The following is a 24,313-nucleotide window of genomic DNA, read 5'->3' as shown; positions in this document are numbered from 1 at the left end:
AGAGAGCATGATGGAGGAAGCAATCGAGCGAAGAGTTTTGATGACAAAAAGCAGCGTGGGCTAATCACATTGACTATAAGGTATAACGATAGTTTTTCATTCTCTATTTACGGCTTTAACCTGATGGCAATGAAAAAAATCTCAAAGAACGGACACATGCCCATTACAATAAGTTTAGTATTATTGTTATTAAAACAAATCGAACCAGGGATTATACAGGCTTCAAAAGTATTTTGGAGAAATGACATTATTCTGCTATATTCTTAATATAGAGTGACACGTGTAGGAAATTGTAAAAGTTTTTATTTATTTATTTAGTTCGAAGCAAAATTCCTTTCAAGAAAGTGTTGGACTGTGTCTAGCTTCCCCTGTAAGTGCTGTATGAGAAGCGGCTCATGAGCAGAGGGATGTGGTACTTCTGTCCAGGGTCGCTGATAGTGAAGACAATCTGCAACCCAAACAAGTAGCATCAACAAAGTAAATGGACAATGTAAGTCAATTTAATGCCACTAATACCTCAACATAAGGGTAAAATGATGCTTCTCCAATACTCTCCCAGTACTGCTGCGTCTCAAATCGTAATTTGTACACACCAGATGTGAACATTTCTTTTGTAATTAGTCCTGGGCAACGGCCATCAGCATTTGTGATTCTGTAAAATTGTGTTTTAAATAGACTTAATGGTACAATATGTAACTTTTTGGTGGGGCCATGCCACCTGGCTGTCTCAATGTCAGTGTTTTGCCTGAAATGCTTCACAGTATGGCATTAAATCTATTCACTTATTCCATAATAGATTTAGTTTGATGCCATGCTGAGAAACATTCCACCGCAAGCAATAACATCTCCATGGAGACAAGCAGGTGGTAGATCCTCCACAACAGAAAATGTACATAGTGCACCTTTAATAAAACATTTTGAATATTTGTTGTTTTACCCAGTTGTAATTAAACTCCAAACTTCAGATGGAGTATCCTGTCGATAAAGACTTAGAGACACATTTGAACCAGGAACCCCCAGGGCAATGTTGAGCACATGTGTTGACAGGGGACTCACTGGACCAGCCATCGATGTCACCTGTCAGCAGAAATGGCAGTTTTATGTAGCAGTAAATAGTAAATAGTCAATTAGAAAGAAATGATAAATAAAATAGTCATAGGTTACCTTATGTTCAGACAGAAAGTGTCCTTTGAGCTGCTGCAGTCTTTGAGTACTCATTTGTTCTGATCAAACTGGAACAGTGAGTCTTGTTTAAAATTCAGACTTCATGGCTGATTTTAGTAATCAGATTCGTATCACTCACCACATGACATTTTGCAGACTGTCATATGGTAGTGAGTCTCTGCATAAACAGGCTTAGTTCTGTGAGCCGTAGCTTTGACACAATGTGCACTTTGATCTAACTGTTGATCAGAGGGCTGCCTCAGGGCTAATCAATACAGGAAGATTTAGAAAGCAAATCAAATGTCCAAAAACACACGTTTGTAGGCAATAGGAAAAATACTTTTATTACTGATACAATGATCATTTCACCTGGCTTACCTAAATAGCCTTACAAACATGAACACCATATCTTACATCACCATATTAAACTCAAAGTATTTCTAAAGTAGACAATTTTACATTGATATGCATTACTGTACAATGGTTCGGCTTTTACTTGTTTAAGTTTGCCGATTACAAAGGGAAAGAGACCCAGCATTATTTCTTTATAGTCTTAGGGTTTAATGACGAGAGCCAAAAATCACAGTTCAGTCATTTATGTACTTCCAAAGTATTTGTTTACCTAAGATCTTGAAGGTGTAACTTACTGTGGTTTGTTGGGAGCTTTAAAAGTATTTTCTTCTCAAACCAGTAAGGCTTGTATTTTACTAGTGCAAAATGTTTCTAACATCTTGTTGGATGAGTATGTGTTACTTTAGTTTTCTTTTTTTACAGTGTTGTCTAAATTGTTGTTTTAATTATGCAAAAACTTTGAACTAAATATTTATACTAAGGAAAAGACGCAACATACCAATTTCTGATACCACATTAATCATTTTAAAACACCATGTAGATAATGCAATGTAAATAATAATTATAGTATCTTTATTATTAGCACAAGGTCTTATTTTGTTCAACTATAGAATCAAATTATTTTAAAACTATTCAAAGTAGGTCCAATTCAGCCCCTTTTTTATTTTGTACTAATACTTTTCAAATAAGAATCTTGTTTTGCTTTTTATCATCTGGGAACAGCTAACAGCATTTCACTTTAAAAAAAGACATTATTCGTCAATTCTTAGGTTCTATTATAATATTTTTTTGTAAAATTATCCTTGTATGGTTCAGATTATCTTAAAGGAGACATATTATGCAAACTTGAATTGTTTTTAACCGTGTTAAGGTTTTCCTATCATTTACATACTGAAAGTTGTATTTTGATTGATTCCTGCTTGTTTGAATAATTTAGCTTCAGTATTAAAGTTAATTTTTAACTCTCTGTGGCCAGTATAATTCTTCAAAATAAAACTGACTCCAGGTCATATACATAGGGCTCACAAATGTTGCGTTGCATTTTGGAAAAATAAAAACATGTACATGAAAGTCTGCTGCTACAGTGAAATAGTTCTATAATGAAACAGTGCCTCTCACTTCTGTATTTTGTTACAGAAAGTCAAGTTCATTAATAAGTAGTGCCCGGAAAAAGCATAATATGTCTTCTTTTAAAAAAAGAAAACAACATGTAATTGAGGTCTTCAGTCGAGCCGTAAAAATAATATTGTCTTTGTTGATATTGTTGTAGACATTTGTCTGATGATAGTTCTTGTCCTCGTTTGGCACTTGCTCTATGACCTCCACTGTACATCTTCAGTACGTTCATATTTCTTCCTCAGAGTGATGATTGATCACCTGGAACATCAGAAGGGACAAAGAAACCCATTTAGCAATGCCATTTAGTCACAAGTCACATGCAAACACACTGACTTAAAAATGCTTTATGCTGATGGATGATAACACATTTTATCTGTTTTGGTTAAAAGAAGTGATTTCATTTGGATTTTAAGTAGGTCAGATGTAATAAAAAGATGCAATTAAAACGAATGAGTGTGTTAGAAGCGTACTGTGTGGTGGTCATCTGTGTCCAGCTCGGGGCTCTCCCTGTGGATTCGGTGGCGGTAGGGAGGGGACAGTGAGGAGCGGGAGTGTTCTGGGCTGCTGGCCGATGGAGAGTACTGAGAGCCAGCTGGACTGTCCTCTCTCGGGGGAGACCCTGTACACAGCAGATGTGGCAAATTTTAGAGACAAGCAGACTGGAGAGTTTGGGATAAAATGTGAAATGAGCACAAGACATAGGAGGGCTCATGTCATAGATGGTTGTACATAAATGATTGACAGGCGATATGAGTGCAGAGTGACAGAATGTGTGAAGGATTTGATGAGGAGAGAGAAAGGAGGATGCTCACAAACAGGGGACCCAAACTATCATCAAGATGATACAGCTGAGAGCTGTGGAACACCAGGGTCAATCAAGTGAATGGGTTAACATATAGTTGGATGACAATTTTTGTATATAGAAATTTTAAGCTGTTATTTATTATTTGACAACATTTTAGTGCATTTATTGAGCAAGAAATTTATTGGACTTTGTCGGTATTGATAGTCAGAAGGATGAGTCCATACTTAAACTGCATTATTGATTAATGTCCACAAGAGGGCTGCAGGTTTCTCTGCTCTGAGCCTCCATTGCTCAGTTGTCTCTGAAACAGAACTTCAGTAGTGTAGTAAAAAATATTGCTACTCAGATAACTGATACTAAAGTAGATATTCATTTGAGCAGGTATCATTAATGAATGTAACTGAGCTCTTTCAGAAGTAGCAAATGGAAACAAGTAGTACATTAAAAGAAAATACTGTGTGCTGAAAATTCTAGTGAATAGGAGAAAAGTAATATATTGTTAATAAGACAATGGTAATTTAACAGTTAATCAAGCAGATATCTGGCATTTTGCCTGAAACCTTTTTCAAATGTTTTTGAAGGGTTTATAGATTTTCTATCAGCCAATCCCATATCCAGAGGCGTGGACTGCCTTCATGAATGAGCAGCTCACCTTTGTGCTCAGTCCTCTGTGTGTCCATCCTGTCCAGACTGTCGAGCAGACCATCGATCTGTGTCTTTATCAGAGTCAGCTCCTTCTTTATCACCTGCAGCTCCTCCAGGCCCACTGCAGCACAATACGGAGCATTGTTAGGGTGGTATTATTTCTCACACCTGCTAATGGCTTTATTGTGGGACTTACACTTGGCTGTGTTTGAACTTGAAGAGTGAGCTCTGGAGCATTTGGAGTGGCTTCTGTCCCGACTGTGTCTGTGTCTGGAGGAGTAGCAGGAGGAACGTGGACGTTTGGCTGGACTGGCTCCCAGCGGCACCGGAGACGAGGAAGCTGGGACACGCTGGGTGTCATACACTCTAGAGATTTTAAAGAACAAGCACTAAATCAAAATGTGTTTATACAAAGCTTAAATATGCATACAATAATTACAAGAACTGAGAAGAGACAAGACAATGTTCCTTCCTGTGAAATTACAGGGATAATTTCATTTTGGAAGTCTGCCAGCTAAGAAAAAATGCTGTTAACTCTTTATACTTGAATTTTTATTTTAGGTTCATTTTCATTTCTCGACATTACGTCCTCCTAGTGGACAGCTCCATGTCTTTATCCGTCAGTGAATGTAATTGGTTCTGTCAGGGCCAATCAATAGCCCCCTCCAGGCTGGTAGTGCTGCTGACAGTGGTTGTATCAGTCCAACTCCAACATAGTGCTTACAGAAACATACTATACTCAAATTGTGAATGAAACCAAGTCATTTGGTCTCCCTGTCAGTCAACTGTAACTGGCAACAGGAGAGTTATGGTTTGTATATAGTGAAACGTCTTTGAAGAATGAAAATGCGAAAAGCAGAAAGCATTAACTAAACTGTGTTTCAAACACCTGTCTTCTGTTTTTACCAACAGTTCCACCAGTGCTACACTTTTTGATAACTGAAAGTGCTATTTCTTTATTTGTGAAGTTTACAACCAAACAACTTTAAGAAGAAAAATTAAGGAAACCATTTGATGTTCATTTTATCAGCTTGCTTGATAAAGGTATACCAGAAACAACTCAAATCCTGCTGGGAAGCAGAGGTTGATATTCATTCAAGCTATCAGTCTTAACTCTACTCGAATGGAGGAGCTGAGCTCTGTTGCTATGGTTTGTACATTGCCAGGAGAGCTCTTACAACTGTGCTGCTCAGCTGTAGGAGTGAGGCAGATTAACTGGTAGATCACGCAGCCTGCGGTCTGGACATTTTCTCTGTGTCCATGTAATGGGTTAAACAATGTGCGTACATCAAACCATTGGTACTGTTTAAAATCAGGCGTCTCAATGTCACATATGGCAGCAGAGCATTAGTCCCATAAGTGTGTGAGATTACAGGCTTCAGCACTGTCCATGTGTTGGGACAGAGAAGCCAAAGACTTAGGAGAGTTTAAAGTACTTTAGAGTCGTTTGCATTAGGTAGACAATGTGTTGCTATGCTGGCTTTGAAGTATCATCTCATAAACCAAAGCTCAGACAATGAGAGACCTTAGACGACAGGACTTACAGGGAAAACTGTGTGTGTTGTCCCTATGGATTATAGTGCGCACACAAAGAGGCTCTGTCAGCCTGGTACATTATCACAGCGAAGTCACGTTTCTTTCTTATTCACTAAAGGACACTGCAGTTGCTTCCCTCTTTCCAACATATTGACACACAATGAAAATAATCACGTCCAATGTTCATAGAAAATTTTGTTTAGTAGACAACATTATGGCCAATAGTTGCCATGGACAACAGTAAAAGAAATAAATTATCACAGTAATAGTGTGACATTTTTCACAAGTTGGTTTTGATAATTAATCTATTCTGCAATACAAATGGTTTTGTATGCATTGTCATAAAAAATGTAACAGGTACTGAACATGGAAGAGGAAGACTCTGTTTGACAACATGTGGAACAGAGTTCTCTGTTCTTTGTTATTATACTTTACATAGACTAAACACCACAATACAAAGCTGGCAGGAAACCATGTGATGTAAGTAACAGTATTAAGGCTGGTTTATAGTCCAGCACCAGGCCCCGTTGGGTTGAGAGCTGACCTCCTCTCCCCCGGGCTCACAGTGCACACAGTGCAGTGTACTGGTCCTGGTGGAGGTGCCGCGCTCCGGATTAAATCTGTTGGATTCTAATTTTGCTGGATGCTGGAGCCGAGCGTCAGCACTTTCCCTTAATAAATAAATAAGTCTAGTTATCACATTAACAGTGATCTCGCACTTTCAGCTTCAAAGGCGGTGAACGTTACAGCACAGCAGAGCCTCCGCTTCTGGTGTGAGTGACCGCAACTAAACAGGTCAGTGGAGAGGGCGCAGTGACACAGACCTGAACTATACAGGCTTCTGGAGCTAATCAGAGTCCACGTGCATCGTGGGAATCCAAACGATTTAATTTCATTACTTGTCATTGTTATTTATTTGCTGTGACAATAAACAATCACATTAGGCTCATATGCAGACACTTCTGTGACAAACTTTAGCTGCTCTGAGCTGTTGTCCATATAATCTGTTTGGATCAACCTTTAACAACCCTTGTATTCTTTTGGCGGAAATTCAACGTGTAGTAATGTTTCGGCCAAGGTGCACGTAAACAGCATATGCACGGCACAGCAAACACTGCAAGCTATCTGATTGGCTTTCTGATTTTGCTTCTCTAAACTCCATGCAATGCGTCTGTAACTGGTCTGCTTCAACACATTCAGCCGTAGACCATCTACCAAGGCTCACATCAGAAATACAGTACAACACCAGTTCCATCAAGTCGGTCTGGTCCATTGCTCTGCACCCACAGAAAAAACACCTGTCACCGTGCTGATCCCCGTGTGCCGGGGTGATATTGCAACTTCGGCCTTCTCAACAACTGCTCTGTGACAAACAAAGGCCATCTCGTCTAGGATCTTCTTGCAGACCGTAAACTGGACAGCAGCAAAACAACATCGTATCCTCGTGTTACTGGAACTGGAAATCAGCACCTGTGAATGTGCCTGTCTATCAGTCGTTTGAGTCCACTGTATTTCAGATCCCTGGACCTAATCCCACGTTGCTGGCACTATCTATAGACCACCAAAACCAAATAAGCATTCTATAACTGACTTTATGGCTTTTTTGACACATATTTCCACACTTTCATCAAATGTCATATTAATGAGGGTGTTCAATATCCACTTGGACAGTGCCACTCACTAACTCACTCACCAAAGTTGTCCAGTTTGGACAGTTTTGGTTTTCAGCAGTTTGTTCATTTCCACCCTCACTCAAAACGATACATTTCAGACCTTATCTGCTGCTCAGGTGTGTCACAGACAGCCAACTATATTCCTTTCTCTGACCACATGCTACTTATGTTTAGATAAGATTAGATCAGAAACCTACCCAGTCCTGACAGTTTTGCAGCTCCAGATGGCCTGATCTCTTATTGCAACACCCATCTCCAAAACATTCTCAACACACTACACCAGATCGGTCTCATTCACTCACATTGTACCTTGGTTCTTGCTCTCTTAGACAGTTAAAAGCAAAAGGCCACCAACTCGAAATACTCAAAAAAACTGAACCGACTATTCATAAAGACACAAAGCACACTCTCCACTACAAAGACAGCTTCTCCAGTCTGGCTTCAATCCCCTTCACAGCACTGAAACTGCCTTTTTCAACATCACCAACAATCTTCTCCTCTCTGTGGACTCTTCTTCATTACCCATCCTCTTGTTTAACCTAAGTACAGCCTCTGACACCATCTCTCATTCCATCAAATCTTTCACCTCTTATTCAGTATCCATCACCACTGGTGTTCCCCAGGGTTCTGTCTGTGGTCCCCTGCTGTTTATCCTCCACCTCTTCCCCCTTGGTCACGTTTTCAGGAAAAACCACATCCACTTCCACTGCTACATGGATGACATCCAGCTTTACCTCTCCAGCAAACAAAACTCCACCCTCACACCACCTCCTTTATCAACTGTCTTGATGAAGTTAAAATCTGGTTCATCTCAGACTTCTTCTTGTAGGTAGCAAATCCACCTTAAACAAGATTAATCCTTTTTCCATTCCCATTGATGGCTCCTCTATCTCTCCCTCAGGTTAAGAGTCTCTCCCTCTCTCCTCAATTTTCAACAACATCACTCGATTCACTTACTTTAACCTCCGCAAATCTACTACCTCTGCTCTTACCTTACTCCGCTACTCTTACTGCAATTCCCTTCTATTTGGTCATCCACAAAAAAAAAAAAAAAAAAAACTCTCCATGAACTTCAACTGGTTCAAAATTCACCTGCCTACATCATCACACCCTCTCCATCAACCATATTACACCCATCCCATAACAGCTCCACTGGCTCATCACACACCGCATTCAATACAAAATCCTGCTTCTCACATTCAAAGCCTTCCACAACCTCGCACCTCCATATCTTTCTGAGATCCTCCACGTTGCCGCACCCATCCGCTCCTCCTCCTCCTCGCTCCAGCTCTCTGTTCCCTCTGCTCACCTTGTCACCTTCAGCTGCTCTGCTTCTTAGGTCTGGAACACTCTACCTCCTGACCTCTGCAACACTGACATACTCCTACACTTCAAATCCAAACTCAAAACTCATCTGTTTAGATCAGCCTATTCAGTCCACTACACCACCAGACCATAGCTGCACCGTCCCTTTTTAACTAAATGCTTTTACTGTATTCAACTTTGTTCTATAATAATGCTTTTGTCTTTGTTTATTGTTGTAAGGCAACTTTGAACGTCTAGAAAGGAGCCTAATAAAAATGTATTGTTGTTGTTATTATTATTAGTAGTAGTGTTGTTATTATTATGATTTTTATTTATTTATAAGTCATGATCTCTATGATACTTGTGCTGTGGTTACTGTCAGTCACTGTATTGTAGCACTGGCTGTCTCACCTGTCATAGTAATCATCGTGATAGCTGTCATATTCCAGGTCCACATCTGATCTGCAGGAGAAGCACAAAAGGACAACATCAGCAAAGGCACAAGTGAAACCTCATATTTTAGCTGTTATCTTGTCAGTAAATGCATTTATGCACCCCCTCAGAGTCATATGATATAATCTCGTCATCTGGAAAGAATACTGAGTTGATGAGTGTCAGCCAGCTGGAAAAAGACTTAGGATTTGTTCTGCGGCAGTGTTCAGGGTGTAAAAACCGTATAAGTCAAAGTGTGGTAGCCATAGTAAATATCACCACTGTTTGCCCATTGAAATGTGCTGTACTCTGGGTTAAGGGCAGCATCTTTTACCTCCAGTGAACAGTGACTGATGCTGGAGCTGCAGAAAGACTGTATGAAGTCAGCCTAGAATGGTGACACTGAGCTGTGGTCAAATCACTGTGGGACCAGCCAGACCTCCACGTTCCTCTCTTATCCAACACACAAGCAATAATGATCCCCCATGATTTACACAGTAGCCCTGCTGCTGCTGACTCACTCCAGTCAATTATATCTATGTTGGGTTGGACGATAAAAATGTAATCATGATCTCATCCGTTTGACAATATTCCTGATAGGTGACATTGTAATACTGTGATTCACTGCTTTGTTGTTAAATGCAACAGTCTGCTCAGAAATAGATATGAATCCAAATACTCCTTCACTGAAAATGTGGAAGAAGAGCTTGATGAAAGGTTAAATGGAGGGGATGAGGCAGCGACTGAGCAATGGTTTTGTTTTTATGTGTCTGCAACTGTCTAAATGTAAGTGTTTCTATGTTAATTCTGTTAGTGTGACGCCTCACTGTTTTTTTGTTTTGTTTTGTTTGGTTGTGTCTTTGTTTAAGCGAATATTTTTTTTACTTTATGCAAAATAATAACAGCTCAAAATGAATACCTGGTCTGTTCAGGACACCCCCTGTGTGATAATGAAGGATCCATCCATACAGAGTGTGTGTGTGTGTGTGTGTGTGTGTGTGTGTGTGTGTGTGTGTGTGTGTGGGGGGGTGTGTGTGTGTGTGTGTGTGTGGGTGGGGGCGTGTGTGTGTGTGTGTGTGAGAGAGGGGGTGTGTCTGTCTGTGTGTGTGTGTGAGACCTGTCTGAAGTCATGCCTCCTGGAAAATGTAATATTTTCCCCAATTTTACATAGAGCCCCTTTAATATTTTTCTGTCTTTGTACACTTAGATGAAGCCTGAACGTTGACACAAGGAGGACATGCAAAGACAGAGACATTGTTAGTCCGTTCGGTCCCAAAAGGTCAAATCTAACACTGAGAGGTAGGATTGCTCATCAGTAACCACACAATTCTATTACTAGTTCTAATCCTGCTGTCCGTGTGGTCTCATACTCTACCATCTGTTTATTGTTGCAGTTGATATTGGTTACATGTGCATATCTTTTATGTTTACACTCACTGTCAAATCAGTAAAGTACTAAACAGCTTTTAGTTCATGAATTTCAAAATGCAAATGTCAGATGTAATTAGCTGAGCAGCTAAAGGTGTCTCTGATGTGATGTTACCATTTGACAGAAACAGCTTTTTTAATGTAACATGTCTTTGGGATAAATGAGAGAGACCAAAGGCTGTAATACCTTTGTGTGACAGAGAGAAAGTATATTCAATTTCTTACCACAATTACTTAAGTGCCAAGGCAATGCATTAGACATGGTTGACAATAAATCATCGTAAAGTGTGTATGCCTGATCATAAGGCAAACACGCTGATTTGTATTGAATGAAGCATCACACTGATTAATGGGATTGGCAGGTATCGTTTAATTTTGGCAAACAATTGATCAAACCGTGTTCTTGTGTGATGGTGTTTGTTGCCTGCCTTGACACGTTGAGTCCAGTGATAAATGATGACTGTGGTGGTCTTTTGTACTGCTCTCAAAATGACTTCCCCAGTCTGTCACCAGGAGTGTGTCCCCCAAAGCACCAAAAATGATTACAGCTTCACAGGCAGCCACACAGTAAAAACTCTGTATCAACTCTATCAATACAGTACATCTCTGTCTTCCTTGCACTACTAAATTGTGAAATGTTGTTATTAATACGTTTTATAGATTCCAAATTGAAAATATAGAGCACATTTGTGATTATTAGTGTGCGATTTTGTTGAGTACATTTACATTTTGCCGAAGTACAATTTCTGCTTGTGCTTTTTGTCCGAAGAGAAGGTCATATAAATGTAATGTTTCACTCAAGCTCACACCAGGCTCATGTTATACTTGTCTAGCCCAGCATAGCATATTCTATAGGTTGATCAATATGGTGAATGTAAATGTGTGCGTGCGTGCGTGTGTGTGAGAGTGAAAGAAGTACATTTTTCAAATAAGTATGGACCAAAGCACTTTCTTCTCACTGATAAATGCAGCGTGCAGCAGAATAAAAAGAATAGTGCACTGTGCTGATTGAGATGAGAGCTGATTGACTTTGATGGAGACGAGGAGGCCGCAGCTCCATCTTCCTTCAGACAGACAGTCTCTGAGGACAGATGCCCGGCTAATCTAGTCTTTTCTTTCCTTTCATTTAAACACAGTCCATCTTAGACTTTGACATTTTGTTTCGCAAGTGTCTCGTATAACAACTACAAAAAGAATGTGACACCAAAAATATAGATACATTTTCTGATTCTTATCATCAGTAGGGATGCATGAATCACAATGTTGATACTATTTTAATATGTTTTAAGCTTCAGAAGAACAAAAACAAGTGTTCTCCCCTCCATCTCTTCTTAGTTCAACTATAGAGAGTCAGGTCTTTATGGAGCTGTTTTCTTACTTATTTGTGAGTTGAGTAGTCACTTGTGCATATTGAGTTTTTATTGTGACCATTATACTGAACAATCAAATATTATATTGACTATTGTTACATCTCAGGCTGCAGCTCTGGGACCTATGAACAGTTTAGTCACAGTGTCGACAATAGACACAAAGACATTTCTCCTCTCTCACATTCATCCACTGTGGGTAGTCTATGTAGAGCTCATACATTTATATCCCTAATACATCAGGGTTAAATAATCGGCTCAGTAAAATGAATAGATAAGGCCATCCTCTCAAGTTGAAGTAGCCCTGAATGTCTGGTGGCTCTTTAGGTTTGATTACACCCAGCATGTGTCAGCGAGGGGGGAAGAAGGGACGCGTAATGAAAAAGAAGAGCTGAAGCGTGCCACTGCATCAATAAGATATTGAACTAAAGCCAAGACTAGAAAGCAGACAGTACATTTAAGACAACAGGCACTCATGCAGAGAAGGGGCGTGTCAATGAAGGTGTCACCCATTTCCATTTACCCTTCATAAGTAGCTTATGGAGAGGACAGAAAGAGACACCTTCTGATACGTCTACATATGAGGTGGTCAGCAAGTATAGAAGCAGCTTTTTTTTAATATAATGCAAGAAGATGTTCTGTGCTGGATTAGCAATATTGTTACTTGAATGATTTTTTTTTTTTTTTTTTTAACTTAATCTATGTTGGTGATATTGGTTTCAGCAATATTTTGTTAAAAGGTGATTGTATATTTTTCAGCTTCATAATATTGACTTACTAATACATCACATTGGATGCATCAGTGACCTAGTGCTGTTTACCAAATTATTATTTTTTCACTTCAGTAATCATGTTTTTATAATAAAAGTACCAGCACCCTCTACTACAGCACCCTCTACTACTGTACAGTTTTGGTCATGATCCTGGGCTATATATATATATATATATATATATATATATATATATATATATATATATATATATATATATATATATATATATATATATATATATATATATATATATATATATATATATATATATATATATATATATATATATATATATATATATATATATATATATATATATATATATATATATATATATATATATATATATATATATATATATATATATATATATATATATATATATATATATATATATATGTGTATATATATGTGTATATATATGTGTATATGTGTATATATATGTATATATATATATATATGTATATATGTATATATATATGTATATGTATATATATATGTATATATATATATATATATATGTATATGTATATATATATGTATATATATATATATATGTATATGTATATATATATGTATATATATATATATATATATGTATATATATATATATATATATATATATATATATATATATATATATATATATATATATATATATATATATATATATATATATATATATATATATATATATATATATATATATATATATATGTATATATTTTTTTTTTCTTTTTTTTTTTTTGGCATATCACCCAGTCCTACAATATAGCCACCCCTGTCCACAAAGTCAGAGGAATGAGTGGCATTGTCCCACAGCTGTTGGGTGGGGACATTCCTGGCTGGTACAGGGGGCTCTGAGGATCAGTCTGGTGAACATGGCACAGTTTGGGTCCGATTAGTAACATGTGAACAATGTCAGAGTTGGAAGGATTGAATGAATTGGTCTTTTTTTAGCAGCAGAGATCAGCCATGGAAATATGGTTGTAATGGCATAGCTATTATAAAATGAAAACATTAAAGCAAGTCACATGGCCCACACTGGCAGAGGCAGCGCATTATTTGCATGAACTATTCCTACTGAGATATGCAGCACAAAGAAACTATACATCATTTATATATTGCATTGAATAGTTCAAACAGAAGCCATACCAGGCAAGTTCTGTTCGTGGAAAATACATGTAATTTCTCTCTTTAAACAGTACTGGTGAGTTCTATAGATACTAACATAGACTGTAGAAAGACGTGGACTAAGTGAGTGAGTCACCCATAATGTTCACCTCCAGTCACATGAAGCTCAGCGAGGCTAGTGGTTACCAGGGGAATTTGGACCCAGGCTCTATATTTAAAATTCTAACCATGTATCATAGCAACCAAAGAGCCAATCTAGAACGAAGCTGTGGAGGGTAACGCTCCTTCCCACCTGCACCGCTGGTTTAGCAGGAGGCGGGCGCTTAGTAACACTGTCAATCAAACCTGTTGCTAATGCTAGCAGGAATGATCTCAGGGAAAGAAGGGAGCTGATTTGTCTCTTATTAATTTTCGTGTCTTGAGTTATGGACACAATAGTGAAATAAAAATACCAGGATAACGTAAAGCAGGTTAATACAAACCTTTTAAAATCAAAATGACGAGCCTGGAGGCCGCATTTGCAGAGAGAGAATTTTCTAATGTAAAGTGGATTGGAGTGAATTGGGCTGGAGCCAGAAGCACCGCTCATGATCACTTCCTATTTGGAACATGGCGGCTAGCAGGTTAGCTGTGTGCATGTATATATAGAGTCTATGGATACTAGACAAGTAAAATTTAAGCTATTCAAGAGCAAGGACCTATAAATTAGTTCATTAGTTTGACTTTTGTGGAAAGTGAAAGGACCATCAAACAAAAAGCCCTCATATAGTGACAATACAAATGTTGAAAAATGGCGTGCGATTTAGAGAAACCCGTACGTGCCTAATCTCGCAGACTCAGTTTGATTGGTGCCATCTGTATACAGCGCTTAACAACAACACAAACAGAAAGGACTTGATACTTTAACATTACAAAATCATAAGAAGCTCAGATAGTATGTGTGCACAAGGCTGCTCTTTGGAAGCTCTTCTAGCTCAAGTTAACCATTCATCAAAAGCTGATGGTCTTGCTGTGAGGAGTAATTAGGAGCTTCAGAGATTAGGACATTTAGTACTAATTAGTTACCTAACAGCCACAGTAAGGTGACAGCTGCCGTACGGGCACTCACTCGAGCTCTTTCTTCTCTCCCATCACCAGCTCACACCACACACAGAGAGCAGAGTTAAAAAGGTTATTCATCCTCCGCCTGTAATTAATCCTGTAGCCTGCTCAGCTCTGTCAAGGCACTGCTTCACTCTCACGTCCTGAACTATTGTGCTTTACTGGAATTGCTGAGGAATTACCAGCTAAAACTTTTTTTAATCATCTTTTGGCAAAGTTTTCTGGGCTTATTATATTTTACTAATCTACCCTTAAAGGTGGACTGTGTAACATTTCAGGGGGAAGGCATGCCACCTGTTTGTCTCCAAGTTACAGGTCATATCTGTGGATAAGCAACCCTGCTCACAGAAAACAAGTGTAACGTTGACCTCATAATAGAATAAATGCATAACACAAGTTTAATACCATTCTGTAGAACATTTGGCAACTCAGTGACATTACCATGGTGCCTGACCCCCTATAGAAAAGTTACACAGTGCACCTTTGAGATCCCAAAGTCTGTTATCTATTTCTCTTTGCTTCAATATTACTACAGCATTTCAATTTGCCACATCTTGTATTGCCTTCTATGTCATTCACTGGAGCATTAAGATCAACAGTCCTATAGTGAGCATAATGATTGCACATAAACAGCTGACTGTGCCTTTCCTATTGGTGATGTGGTCACATGTGCATGGCTTTGTCTTTGCTCTGCATTCTTATGGGACAGTACATTAGGCTGCCCCGGGCACTCTGCTGTTTGTATCTCTCATATTCAACACTCCACAGCTGAGTCCCTCTGGTGCCCTCACAAACCCCTATTACCCCCTGTGCTGCTGACTGAGGCCTTTTACAGAGGCCTTCTTCAACAGTCTCATGCCCCTGCACATTTGTTAGATGCATATCGTATCCTCTGCAAACTTTTTAATCATTACACTATAGGGAAAAGAAGCCTAAAATAAACATAACACCAACAAATAAATATCATATCACCATTATTTCATGAATACTGTCTCATTATAAATCCCATATTGTTGACAATGAAAATCTGGTACCGCCTTTTCTCCCAGTAGCCAGTATTGGATTCCTCATATAGGTTAATATAATAAAAAGGTCTGTAAAACTGCAAACACAATCAATAGTTGAATCTAATACAAAAACTTTTACACTCTGTTTTCCAGTTATATTTTTACAGACCCACCCCCAATAAGTTATCCTTTTCTTGGGGTTTCAGACCTATTTACTGGTCGACATCATTTCTGTTGAAGTTTTTGGCCCTGAGAGGCAGATTGCTCCCTAAGCTGACTGTCTAAACCCAAGCTGCTATTGATAGTCCTTCCTCAGGCCTTCACACAGCCGTTCTGATGACACATTAAATGTGGTATAAGTCATTAAGAGCCCCAGGTCTCCAGTCTCACCTGTCTCATTCACAATATATTGACACGTTGTTCTCAGACAAAGTTTTATTTTCCTTGCAGCCTGCAGGCATGGCTGACGGATGCCTGCACTGAACAGTGGAGCATGTGTGTATCAGCGCTACACACATAGTGACTGTGTGCGGTTGTTATTGTGGAGTTATGTTGTGTGTGTGTTGAGTCGCAGCGCGTCCTCCTCCTGCCCTGGGGGCTCCCAGCCCATTTCCTGTTGTGCAGTGTGATAAGTTTCCCTGTCAGATCCTCCCAGCACCACTATATTTCTGATAAGCTCCATTGCTAGTTTTCCCGACCTATGGCACAGAGATCAATTTGAGATTGATTCAGAATGCCCTGCTGGGCCGAGCTGCAAGATCAATTTGAGATGGATTGTTCACGCCAGGGGGCCAATGACACGCAGCACAGTGCTCACTTGCTTCCTCTCCTCTGCTTCCTTCACCTCTCTCTGTCTCTCTCTCCCTCTCCCTCACTCTTACTCTTCTTCTGCCTCTCTTTCTTATGTTCCCTCTTTCTCTCTCGCTCCCTCTCTCTCTCCCTCTACTCAACTTTTTTATTTTAGTGCTTTAGTACATCTTTTGTCTAGTAGTTGTTTCACACTTGTCTCTTGTTTATTTGTCATCTGCACCTTATTGACATCAGGCTTTAATCCTGTCGTCTTTCTCGGCTGTTCACCTGCTGCCTTTACTGCCACAGCTGCAGTGGGCATCGTGATGACTTCATTAGCACAGGGACTATAAGCCAGGAGACAGATAAGGCTGCAGCACACCATGGATATACAAATACATAGAGTACAGAACAAGAAAAAAGTGAGAACCAAACTCAGCATGCACCCGGCCTTTTCGCTTGTGGGTCCCGAGCAATTGGTGTCACCTCGGTTCACCCATGACCTTATCTTCACCAAACACGATTTTGACAACAGCACGGACATGATCCCTCTGCTCTCTTTTCCATTTTCCTCTTCACAGTGTTTGTGACTCAGACCTGAAATCATTGCTTTCTCCTCTCTTCTGCACACTGACCTTTCCCCAGCAGTGCATCCATTGACCTTTGCACAACCGCCACCAGGCCCAAGAGGAATACCCAGGTTGACGCAACTTCATCACAAACAATGCTTGCAATTAATAACAAACAAACAATGTAGCCTCAAAATGGTGTGAGGGAATATTAATTATGTTTCAGAGCTAAATAAAATGCTATGCTATGTTTTTCCTGTGTCATCTTACCCTGTAGCCCTCTTTAGTAATACATAACACAAATACCCGCAACATGAAGGTATTTCTCACTATAATATTATGATCCGTTATGGTTTATTGAGTTCTGTGTAAAAAACAAAACAAAACACATTAATACTGAGAATAAAACCCAACCTAAAACCCTTTGTACAGTGAACACTTCATTTCACTCGATTGTGCAATCTTGCAGACATAAGCAAAATGCACACGCCACAGTAATGTAGTACTTGTTTTTCCACAGATGACCTGTTACAGCGCCATTCAGTTTTCTCCACAGATAGATAAGTTTAATGCCAGAACATTCTCCACAACACCCCAGTGGAGACAAGCAGGTCACGTAGCCTCCATTTGAAAAATTACGCAGTGCTCCTTTAAACTAATATCATGAACATCTTTGTAATTCTTTGGTAAAATTTTCCACAACCCAAACTCATATGTGTTACTACAAATGCCTATCCCGTCAAAATGATCTTCACAAGCCTGTATCAGCTGATTGATGTCTGAAGCAGCCTTCAAACTCCTCCAGGATCTAAAGATGTTCAGTCCAGTCCTAACCTGTGTTTGATTTCACCTTTTGGGAGCCTGCTGCCTGTGTGCACCCAACAGATTTACGAGTAACATTAGCAAATACTGCAGTATTATAACAACAAAGTGAAATGGAGCAAGGAAGGGACTGTCAAAAGGTCTTTAACTGCAATTTCAAACTATAGACTCTATGGTATGTTATGTTATCTTTACATGCTCCAAAAAATCTGATCATTTTTGACTTGAAATATCATGCAAACTGTTACCTCTGATGTGAGCAAGTCAAATGTTGACACAGAGAATTTTGCCATATTTTTGTGGCACATAAAGGAAAGAGAAAATATAAAGACTGAATGAGTTACTTAAAAATTCATACTGTATTCCAAATGTGACAGTTCCTCTAAAAATCCAGCTGTTCTTTGCTGGCCATCTAAATGTACCCAATGTTGGACTTCTCATTATTGTGGGGCTCACAACCTGTTAACTGACACTGAACAAAATCTACATGACAGATGCATCACTTCTGTCCAAATTCAAGCTCTTTTGATAATCAGCACAGATGACAGTTTTAATTAAATGAGCCAATGGAAAAGAGACAGAAGTACAAGACAGACACAAGAGAGCAGATGTTGGGTACACTGATTGGGCCAGTGTCCTCAAACCCCACTCTCCACTGACTGCCAAAGTAGGGCACAGTGTGAAATGAGCACAGAAATGGCTCATTCTTAATGCAGCATGTACATAACATAGCATAAGTACAAGATAAAAAATATATATATTTGTTTAGTTTGGTCCAGCTATTGTTTTAGAGCAGCTATTGTTTTATGCATCTGATGACTCAATGAAGGATCATGAGTGTATAAATAGGGACAACATTTAGAGTCAAAAACATAAACTTTCACCTATTGTCTGTTACATGCTCAAATTCGTTTTCTCATATTTTCATTTACTTATGTTTTTTTGTGTTGAACGTAGTCTTTTAAAAAAACACAGTTAGTGACACACATACACACGGGGATTGATGCTTCACTGTAAGGATTATTAATTAAAAGTATACCACAGTCAGTTTATTTTTGACCTAAAATGTCAGATTGGAGAAGCTTCGTGGTCTGGTGTGCCATGTTTGTATTTAGTCTTTGTTTGCCTGTGCTCACAGTGCAGCAGAGGCATGAACTGTCCTCATTAATGCATGGCTGCAGGCTGTTATTATACCTGAACGAGTGAATAAGGTTCGGGGGTTTAGAGAGAGACACAAATAGAAACAACAGCAGAACAGGCAGGTGTAATAGTTTTACTGATACGTACATACGTACTGAGTTTTACTCAGTACGTATGGTGATTTCTCATAATTCAAGCAGGCATGATTCTACAGTAAATAACATGAGTTTAGGTGCAGCTGTAAATCTGTCTGTGTTGTGAAAATGTCATAAATAAATACAAAAACATAGATTATTTTTCAGTCCGTTGTGTTGCAAAGTGAAGCTTCAACAGATGGTGCATTTTGCATTTGATGCCGTTACTTTGGAACGACTGATTTTAATGGTGCCCATCACCTTGTGGTGGTGCGCTAATGCCTCTTTAAATCATAAAAGATAAAGGCACCTTTACACATATATATGTTCATTGAGATTTTTTTTTTTTCAATGATAGAAACGCTAAAGGCAGCATTAGCGTAACACATAGTGTGATTTGGAAGCCCATTTTGATTCTGCTAGAGTGTCTGTGTTTTCTGGAATACATTGTAACAGTACATTTTCATCTGTTTTGCGCTGAAGGCATATTTGTCTGTCCTTGTAGATTTGATAGGATTTCCAGAGTACAAAATGCTGTCAGCTTAAGAAATTAGATTCTGGTAAATTATACGCCCACCCAGAGGAGCATAGTTGTCTTTGCATTAGAAAGATACTGCAATGATGTCTCTCTAAGAGATACATGAAGTACAGCACTATTAAAAACATGAATGTTGGTAACAAAGTAAACTGCTTGTTAGCTGCAATCTGTATGTGCAATCTGTACATAAAGATGAAACCAATAGAAACAGCCACTCTGGCTTGAATCATTATTAGAATTTGATCCTTGATAACAGTATTGTTGCTTACATGTGACTTCTAAATACAAAGGAGAAAATGTGACTGAACTTTGGGGAGTGAAGATGGTGAACTCACCCGTAAGTGCCAGTGTTACTCCTCTTACTCGCAGCCCTCGAGCGGCTGGACTTCAGCTCTCCACTCACACTCATATCTGCAGAGAAAAGAGAATATACAGCGTGACTCACTGGTTTGAGCTGGGAAATCTGTGAAACACGACTCATATGTCACACACCAGTAAAGGACCTACAGTTATACTGGCTTTAGGTCTTGCTACAATCTTGGCTGCATACTTAAAGTCACATTCATATTCTGACCCTATAAGTAGAAAAATGCAACAAAAATAGCCAAGTAATTTGTGTTAATTATGTTATTTATCAGCAGGTTGTTCTATTGATAATTTCTATCGACACAGACTGCTGGCATGTGTGACTGCCAATCTTCAATTCTATTTATTTTTGTAAAGCCCAAAATCACAACAGCAGCTGCCTCTTAGGGCTGAACATGATTTATTTAACCAACATAAAGTTAGAAAATAAAAAATGTATCAGATATTGGTCAATAACAGATAAGCAAATTAATCAACATTTCATTATTGTTGACTCAGATGTAATGTGTCATTTGGCAGCCCTGTGCCCTGACAGTCATTTACTTTTGACTGACATTCACATAACTTCTGCATGAAAATCTTCCACTGATTTTGTTACGTTAGACTGCATCACGCAGCTTAGCTATTAGAGTTGACAAGGCTAATCCCTTTGTTTTCATGTTGATTATCTTTGCAACAAATCTTTTGTTTTTATGCCTGCAATTTTGGCTCCAATGTCATCATAATTCTGATCACTACTGAACAAAAGCTTAAAATGTTGATTAGTTGTCTTGATTACAGTGAATGCCAGCACAGGATGTCTCCTTGCTTTCTTCACAAACAGTGTGTTAAAATGCAATAAAAGAGCGCAGAGAGGACGAGGTAGGGCCGGTCTGACACGGACAGATGGGCGCTGAATGGGCTGTGACTGGCCCAGCTGCACATACACTCACACAGAGCCACTGTCAAATGGCTGCGAGCTACAATTAATTAAGTATGGCTCTGAATGTGAAGAACAGGACACGTGCTCTGGCCTTTACCTCCCGCTGCACTGAGCATTCTCTGACAGGGCACAGTCGCACAGGAATCTGCTGCAGGACTCTGTTCAATCCGCTGAGGAACGACTTACGTATTGTCATAATATCTATTGAAAACTTGATGCACTTGATCGCAGTGAGTTATATAGATTAGAATATGAACACAAGCACTACATGATGACTCCTTATATTGTAAAACAATAATTAAAATGAAACATACTGTTTTAAAGGTGATAAAATATCATCTAAAGATAAAAAGCATAATGTGTCTGAAACTATGTATGATTTCATTGTCTCTCAGCGTGATGCCTGTATTATACTGCATGATGAGCCATAAAACAGGAAGAGGAGCAGACTGCAGCTGAGCGCAGTGGTGGGGCTCAACAGGAACAAAACATCAGAAGATCTCAGGAGGTAATCAGGCTACAGCACTATGAAGCCATACAGCCCTTTGCCCTGACAGTTAGCACCCCATGGAAAATGTCTCATATTATCATGTTTTGTTACTACATATACAGTAGTTTGGAAAATGCATCAAAACCTTTAACAAAATACTGCATATTTTTGGCTGTTCATAGACAGGGAATGACAGGGAATAAATCTAAGCCCAATATTAGACTGAGCGACATATTGGTGACACATTTTTCAGATGTCTTTTTATTCAATGCAAACCATAGTTCGACATATTTATTTCACCACATGCTCATCTGTTGTAACTCAAATTCAAATAGTATATTTTGAAAATGTGAAAAATATGCTATAATGTAACTATGATCCAGGGCTGTGAGTCCCACATCCCAAAATGGAGAGGGTAAAAACTATACCAATTAGTACATGAATCACAGCAGGGGGAGATCCGCTGTGGCAGTCCCAGAAGGAAAAGCCAAAAAGAAAGGCAGGGTTGATAAGCACGGTCTAAGGAGGCTTCAGTGAGGAGGTACCAAGGTCAAACACACAAAACACAGTCAGCCATAACCAATGACTGTCTCGTGCCACATGAGGTCTGTGGGGTGTACTGTGCCTCAGCCCCACACAAAATAACAACACAGAATGAGGTGTTCAGGAGAGATATAAGAGAGAACAACATATGAGAATGGTAAATATGTGTAAGTCAGGATAAATATACCTTAATAGGGTTGGGTATAATCTCCTCCCCATTACTATCTGCTATTTTAATCATCTGGCACTAAGAACATTGCAATATTATTTTTTGCTATATTACCCTCTCCTACCTTTTTAATGTGGAAGTGTTTTGCTTATGAAGTTTATGCTTAGTTGTAGGCAATTGCATTAGTTTTTACCAAAGAGAATAAACATAATTTTACATTATACACTGCCAGGATTAAAAAAAAAGCCGTCACCAAAAAAAGAAGGTCACGCACTCTAATATTTGGTTGTTTCGATAAGCTTCTGCAATGTCACAAAATTTATTTCCATTCAGTGTTGCATTAATTTTTCAACTCTTGCACTGATGATAGTAGAGTCTGATAGCTGCACAAAGCTTCTCCAGCACATCCCAAAGATTCTCAATGGGGTTAAGGTCTGGACTCTGCGGTGACCAATCCATGTGTGAAAATGATGTCTCATGCTCCTGAACCACTCTTTCACAATCTGAGCCCGATGAATCCTGGCATTGTCATCTTGGAATATACCCGTGCCATCAGGGAAGAAAAAAATCTATTGATGGAATAACCTGGTCATTCAGTATATTCAGGTGTCAGCTGACCTCATTCTTTGAGCACAGACTGTTGCTGATCCTAGACCTGACCAACTGTAGGAGGCTCGTACCTATTTCCTTAGTTAAATCCAGGTGGTGACTTTTTTTTTTAGGCCAGGCAGTGTACCTTACTCTGTCCTATAGGTTGCGTTTACTGTTGACAGACACAGTCCTTTTTCATATACTCACTATCTTCAAGTGTAGTATAACAAACTTTACACAGATATCATAATTAGACATAATTTATCTATTCCAATTCCTGTGCTAGACTGGTGTGACATATTAGAGATAATGTTGAGTTAAAATGAGTGGTTAATGTTGCATTTGAACATCTGTTGATTATTGCTGAGTAGACTTTAAAACAAAAATATAATGATCAAATAATATGATGTGATAATATGGTGGGTTATGGATTTATGCAGCACAAAACAAAAATCCCTGGGATGCCCTGGCAAAAATATGCCATTATGTATTTCAACAAGATTCACTAAAAACTTGAGTTTGCCAACATGCATGTTTCGTAATTAGACCTATAACTTCTGTATAGTAAAGGTATATAGTATGCACAAGTATTATTGTTTAGAAAAACTTTGTCAGATAGGTCATCACCTGTACTTGACGCATAGTACCCGATAATAAATGAACATTATAAACCTCTGCACATGCATCCAACTTACTCATGTCTGTATTTCCAAAAGGAAACACAGGTGTAAAATACGTCTGCTGGACTGTAAATAAGAGACTGATGAGAGGAGTCTGTCTGATGAGGTGTGAGACAGCCATATCAGTGCACACCTCCACTCACATGCATAAAGAAGAATATAACAGCATACTCACATCTGGGGCTGAACAGGGTCATGTCGATGATACAAAATTATCTGGAGTGATGGTAGAGACAGAAGCTGCAGGCGACCCTCTCCTCTTTCTCTCTGTATCGTCTGTGTGTCTTCACTCCTCTGTGCCAGTGCTGAGGCAGACATTCAGCTGTGCTACTACACACTCTCTGACAGACCAGCCACAGAAGCTCCAGGGGACTAAACCAAATGTTCAGATTAGGTGGGGGTGTCCATGGGAAAGACTATTTTCAAAAAGTGGGAGATGAGTAAAGGAGTAGATTCACCCTCACAACAGACTTTTCTGTTGTCAGTCTGTCTTTTTTTTAACTTTTCATTCAATTCATTCAATTCATGTTAGAAAAATATAATTGAATTAGAAGTACAGCAGGTTTGTAAAGCAAGGCATCACTGTGGCCACTGTTCTACACATAGACCATGTAATAAAGAGACCAGGATCATGCCACACCGTGGCATTTTAGAGATGGTCCAGTCATAAAACCTGTGTTAAACATGTTTACCTTTTCCTGTGCCTAATATCATACAGCA

The 24,313-nt window shown here is 38.9% G+C and overlaps 2 protein-coding genes across 3 annotated transcripts; both read right to left on the bottom strand.

Annotated features, from left to right (window-relative positions):
- Positions 1-323: 323 nt before the first annotated feature.
- On the bottom strand, positions 324-1,223 carry uraha (urate (5-hydroxyiso-) hydrolase a). Of its 2 annotated transcripts, none has more exons than XM_055232008.1 (4): positions 1,160-1,223; positions 938-1,072; positions 517-652; positions 324-448 (listed from the first exon to the last, which is right to left on the bottom strand). In XM_055232008.1, exons 1-4 carry the CDS (start codon positions 1,216-1,218, stop codon positions 359-361), a joined length of 420 nt encoding a protein of 139 aa, XP_055087983.1. In that variant the 5' UTR covers positions 1,219-1,223; the 3' UTR covers positions 324-358. The 2 variants fall into 2 exon arrangements, with proteins under 2 accessions (XP_055087983.1, XP_033844682.1); XM_033988791.2 differs by having other exon boundaries at positions 938-1,077; positions 1,165-1,218.
- A 263-nt stretch (positions 1,224-1,486) lies between these two features.
- On the bottom strand, positions 1,487-23,927 carry LOC117393889 (RNA-binding Raly-like protein). The gene is made up of 7 exons (XM_055231952.1): positions 23,769-23,927; positions 20,168-20,243; positions 9,010-9,060; positions 4,281-4,450; positions 4,092-4,205; positions 3,105-3,253; positions 1,487-2,892 (listed from the first exon to the last, which is right to left on the bottom strand). The coding sequence occupies exons 1-7, from the start codon at positions 23,788-23,790 to the stop codon at positions 2,860-2,862; spliced, it is 615 nt and encodes a 204-aa protein (XP_055087927.1). The 5' UTR covers positions 23,791-23,927; the 3' UTR covers positions 1,487-2,859.
- Positions 23,928-24,313: the final 386 nt, after the last annotated feature.

Source organism: Periophthalmus magnuspinnatus, chromosome 3 (assembly GCF_009829125.3).
Source record: "Periophthalmus magnuspinnatus isolate fPerMag1 chromosome 3, fPerMag1.2.pri, whole genome shotgun sequence".
In the NCBI taxonomy this organism is placed as follows: Eukaryota; Metazoa; Chordata; class Actinopteri; order Gobiiformes; family Gobiidae; genus Periophthalmus; species Periophthalmus magnuspinnatus.
Note: the sequence above shows the minus strand (reverse complement) of the source record. Positions and strands in the feature narration are given on the sequence as shown.

Excerpts from the sequence above, each read along its gene's own strand:
- uraha (XM_055232008.1), bottom strand. The coding sequence starts at position 1,218 with ATGAGTACTCAAAGACTGCAGCAGCTCAAAGGACACTTTCTGTCTGAA. Across the intron at positions 1,073-1,159 it reads CTGTCTGAACATAAGGTAAC|ATCGATGGCTGGTCCAGTGA; the intron begins CTATGACTATTT and ends CTGACAGGTGAC. Across the intron at positions 653-937 it reads TGGAGTTTAATTACAACTGG|AATCACAAATGCTGATGGCC; the intron begins GTAAAACAACAA and ends ACAATTTTACAG.
- LOC117393889 (XM_055231952.1), bottom strand. The coding sequence starts at position 23,790 with ATGACCCTGTTCAGCCCCAGAT. Across the intron at positions 20,244-23,768 it reads GACCCTGTTCAGCCCCAGAT|ATATGAGTGTGAGTGGAGAG; the intron begins GTGAGTATGCTG and ends TTTTCTCTGCAG. Across the intron at positions 3,254-4,091 it reads ACAGAGGACTGAGCACAAAG|GGTCTCCCCCGAGAGAGGAC; the intron begins GTGAGCTGCTCA and ends TGCTGTGTACAG.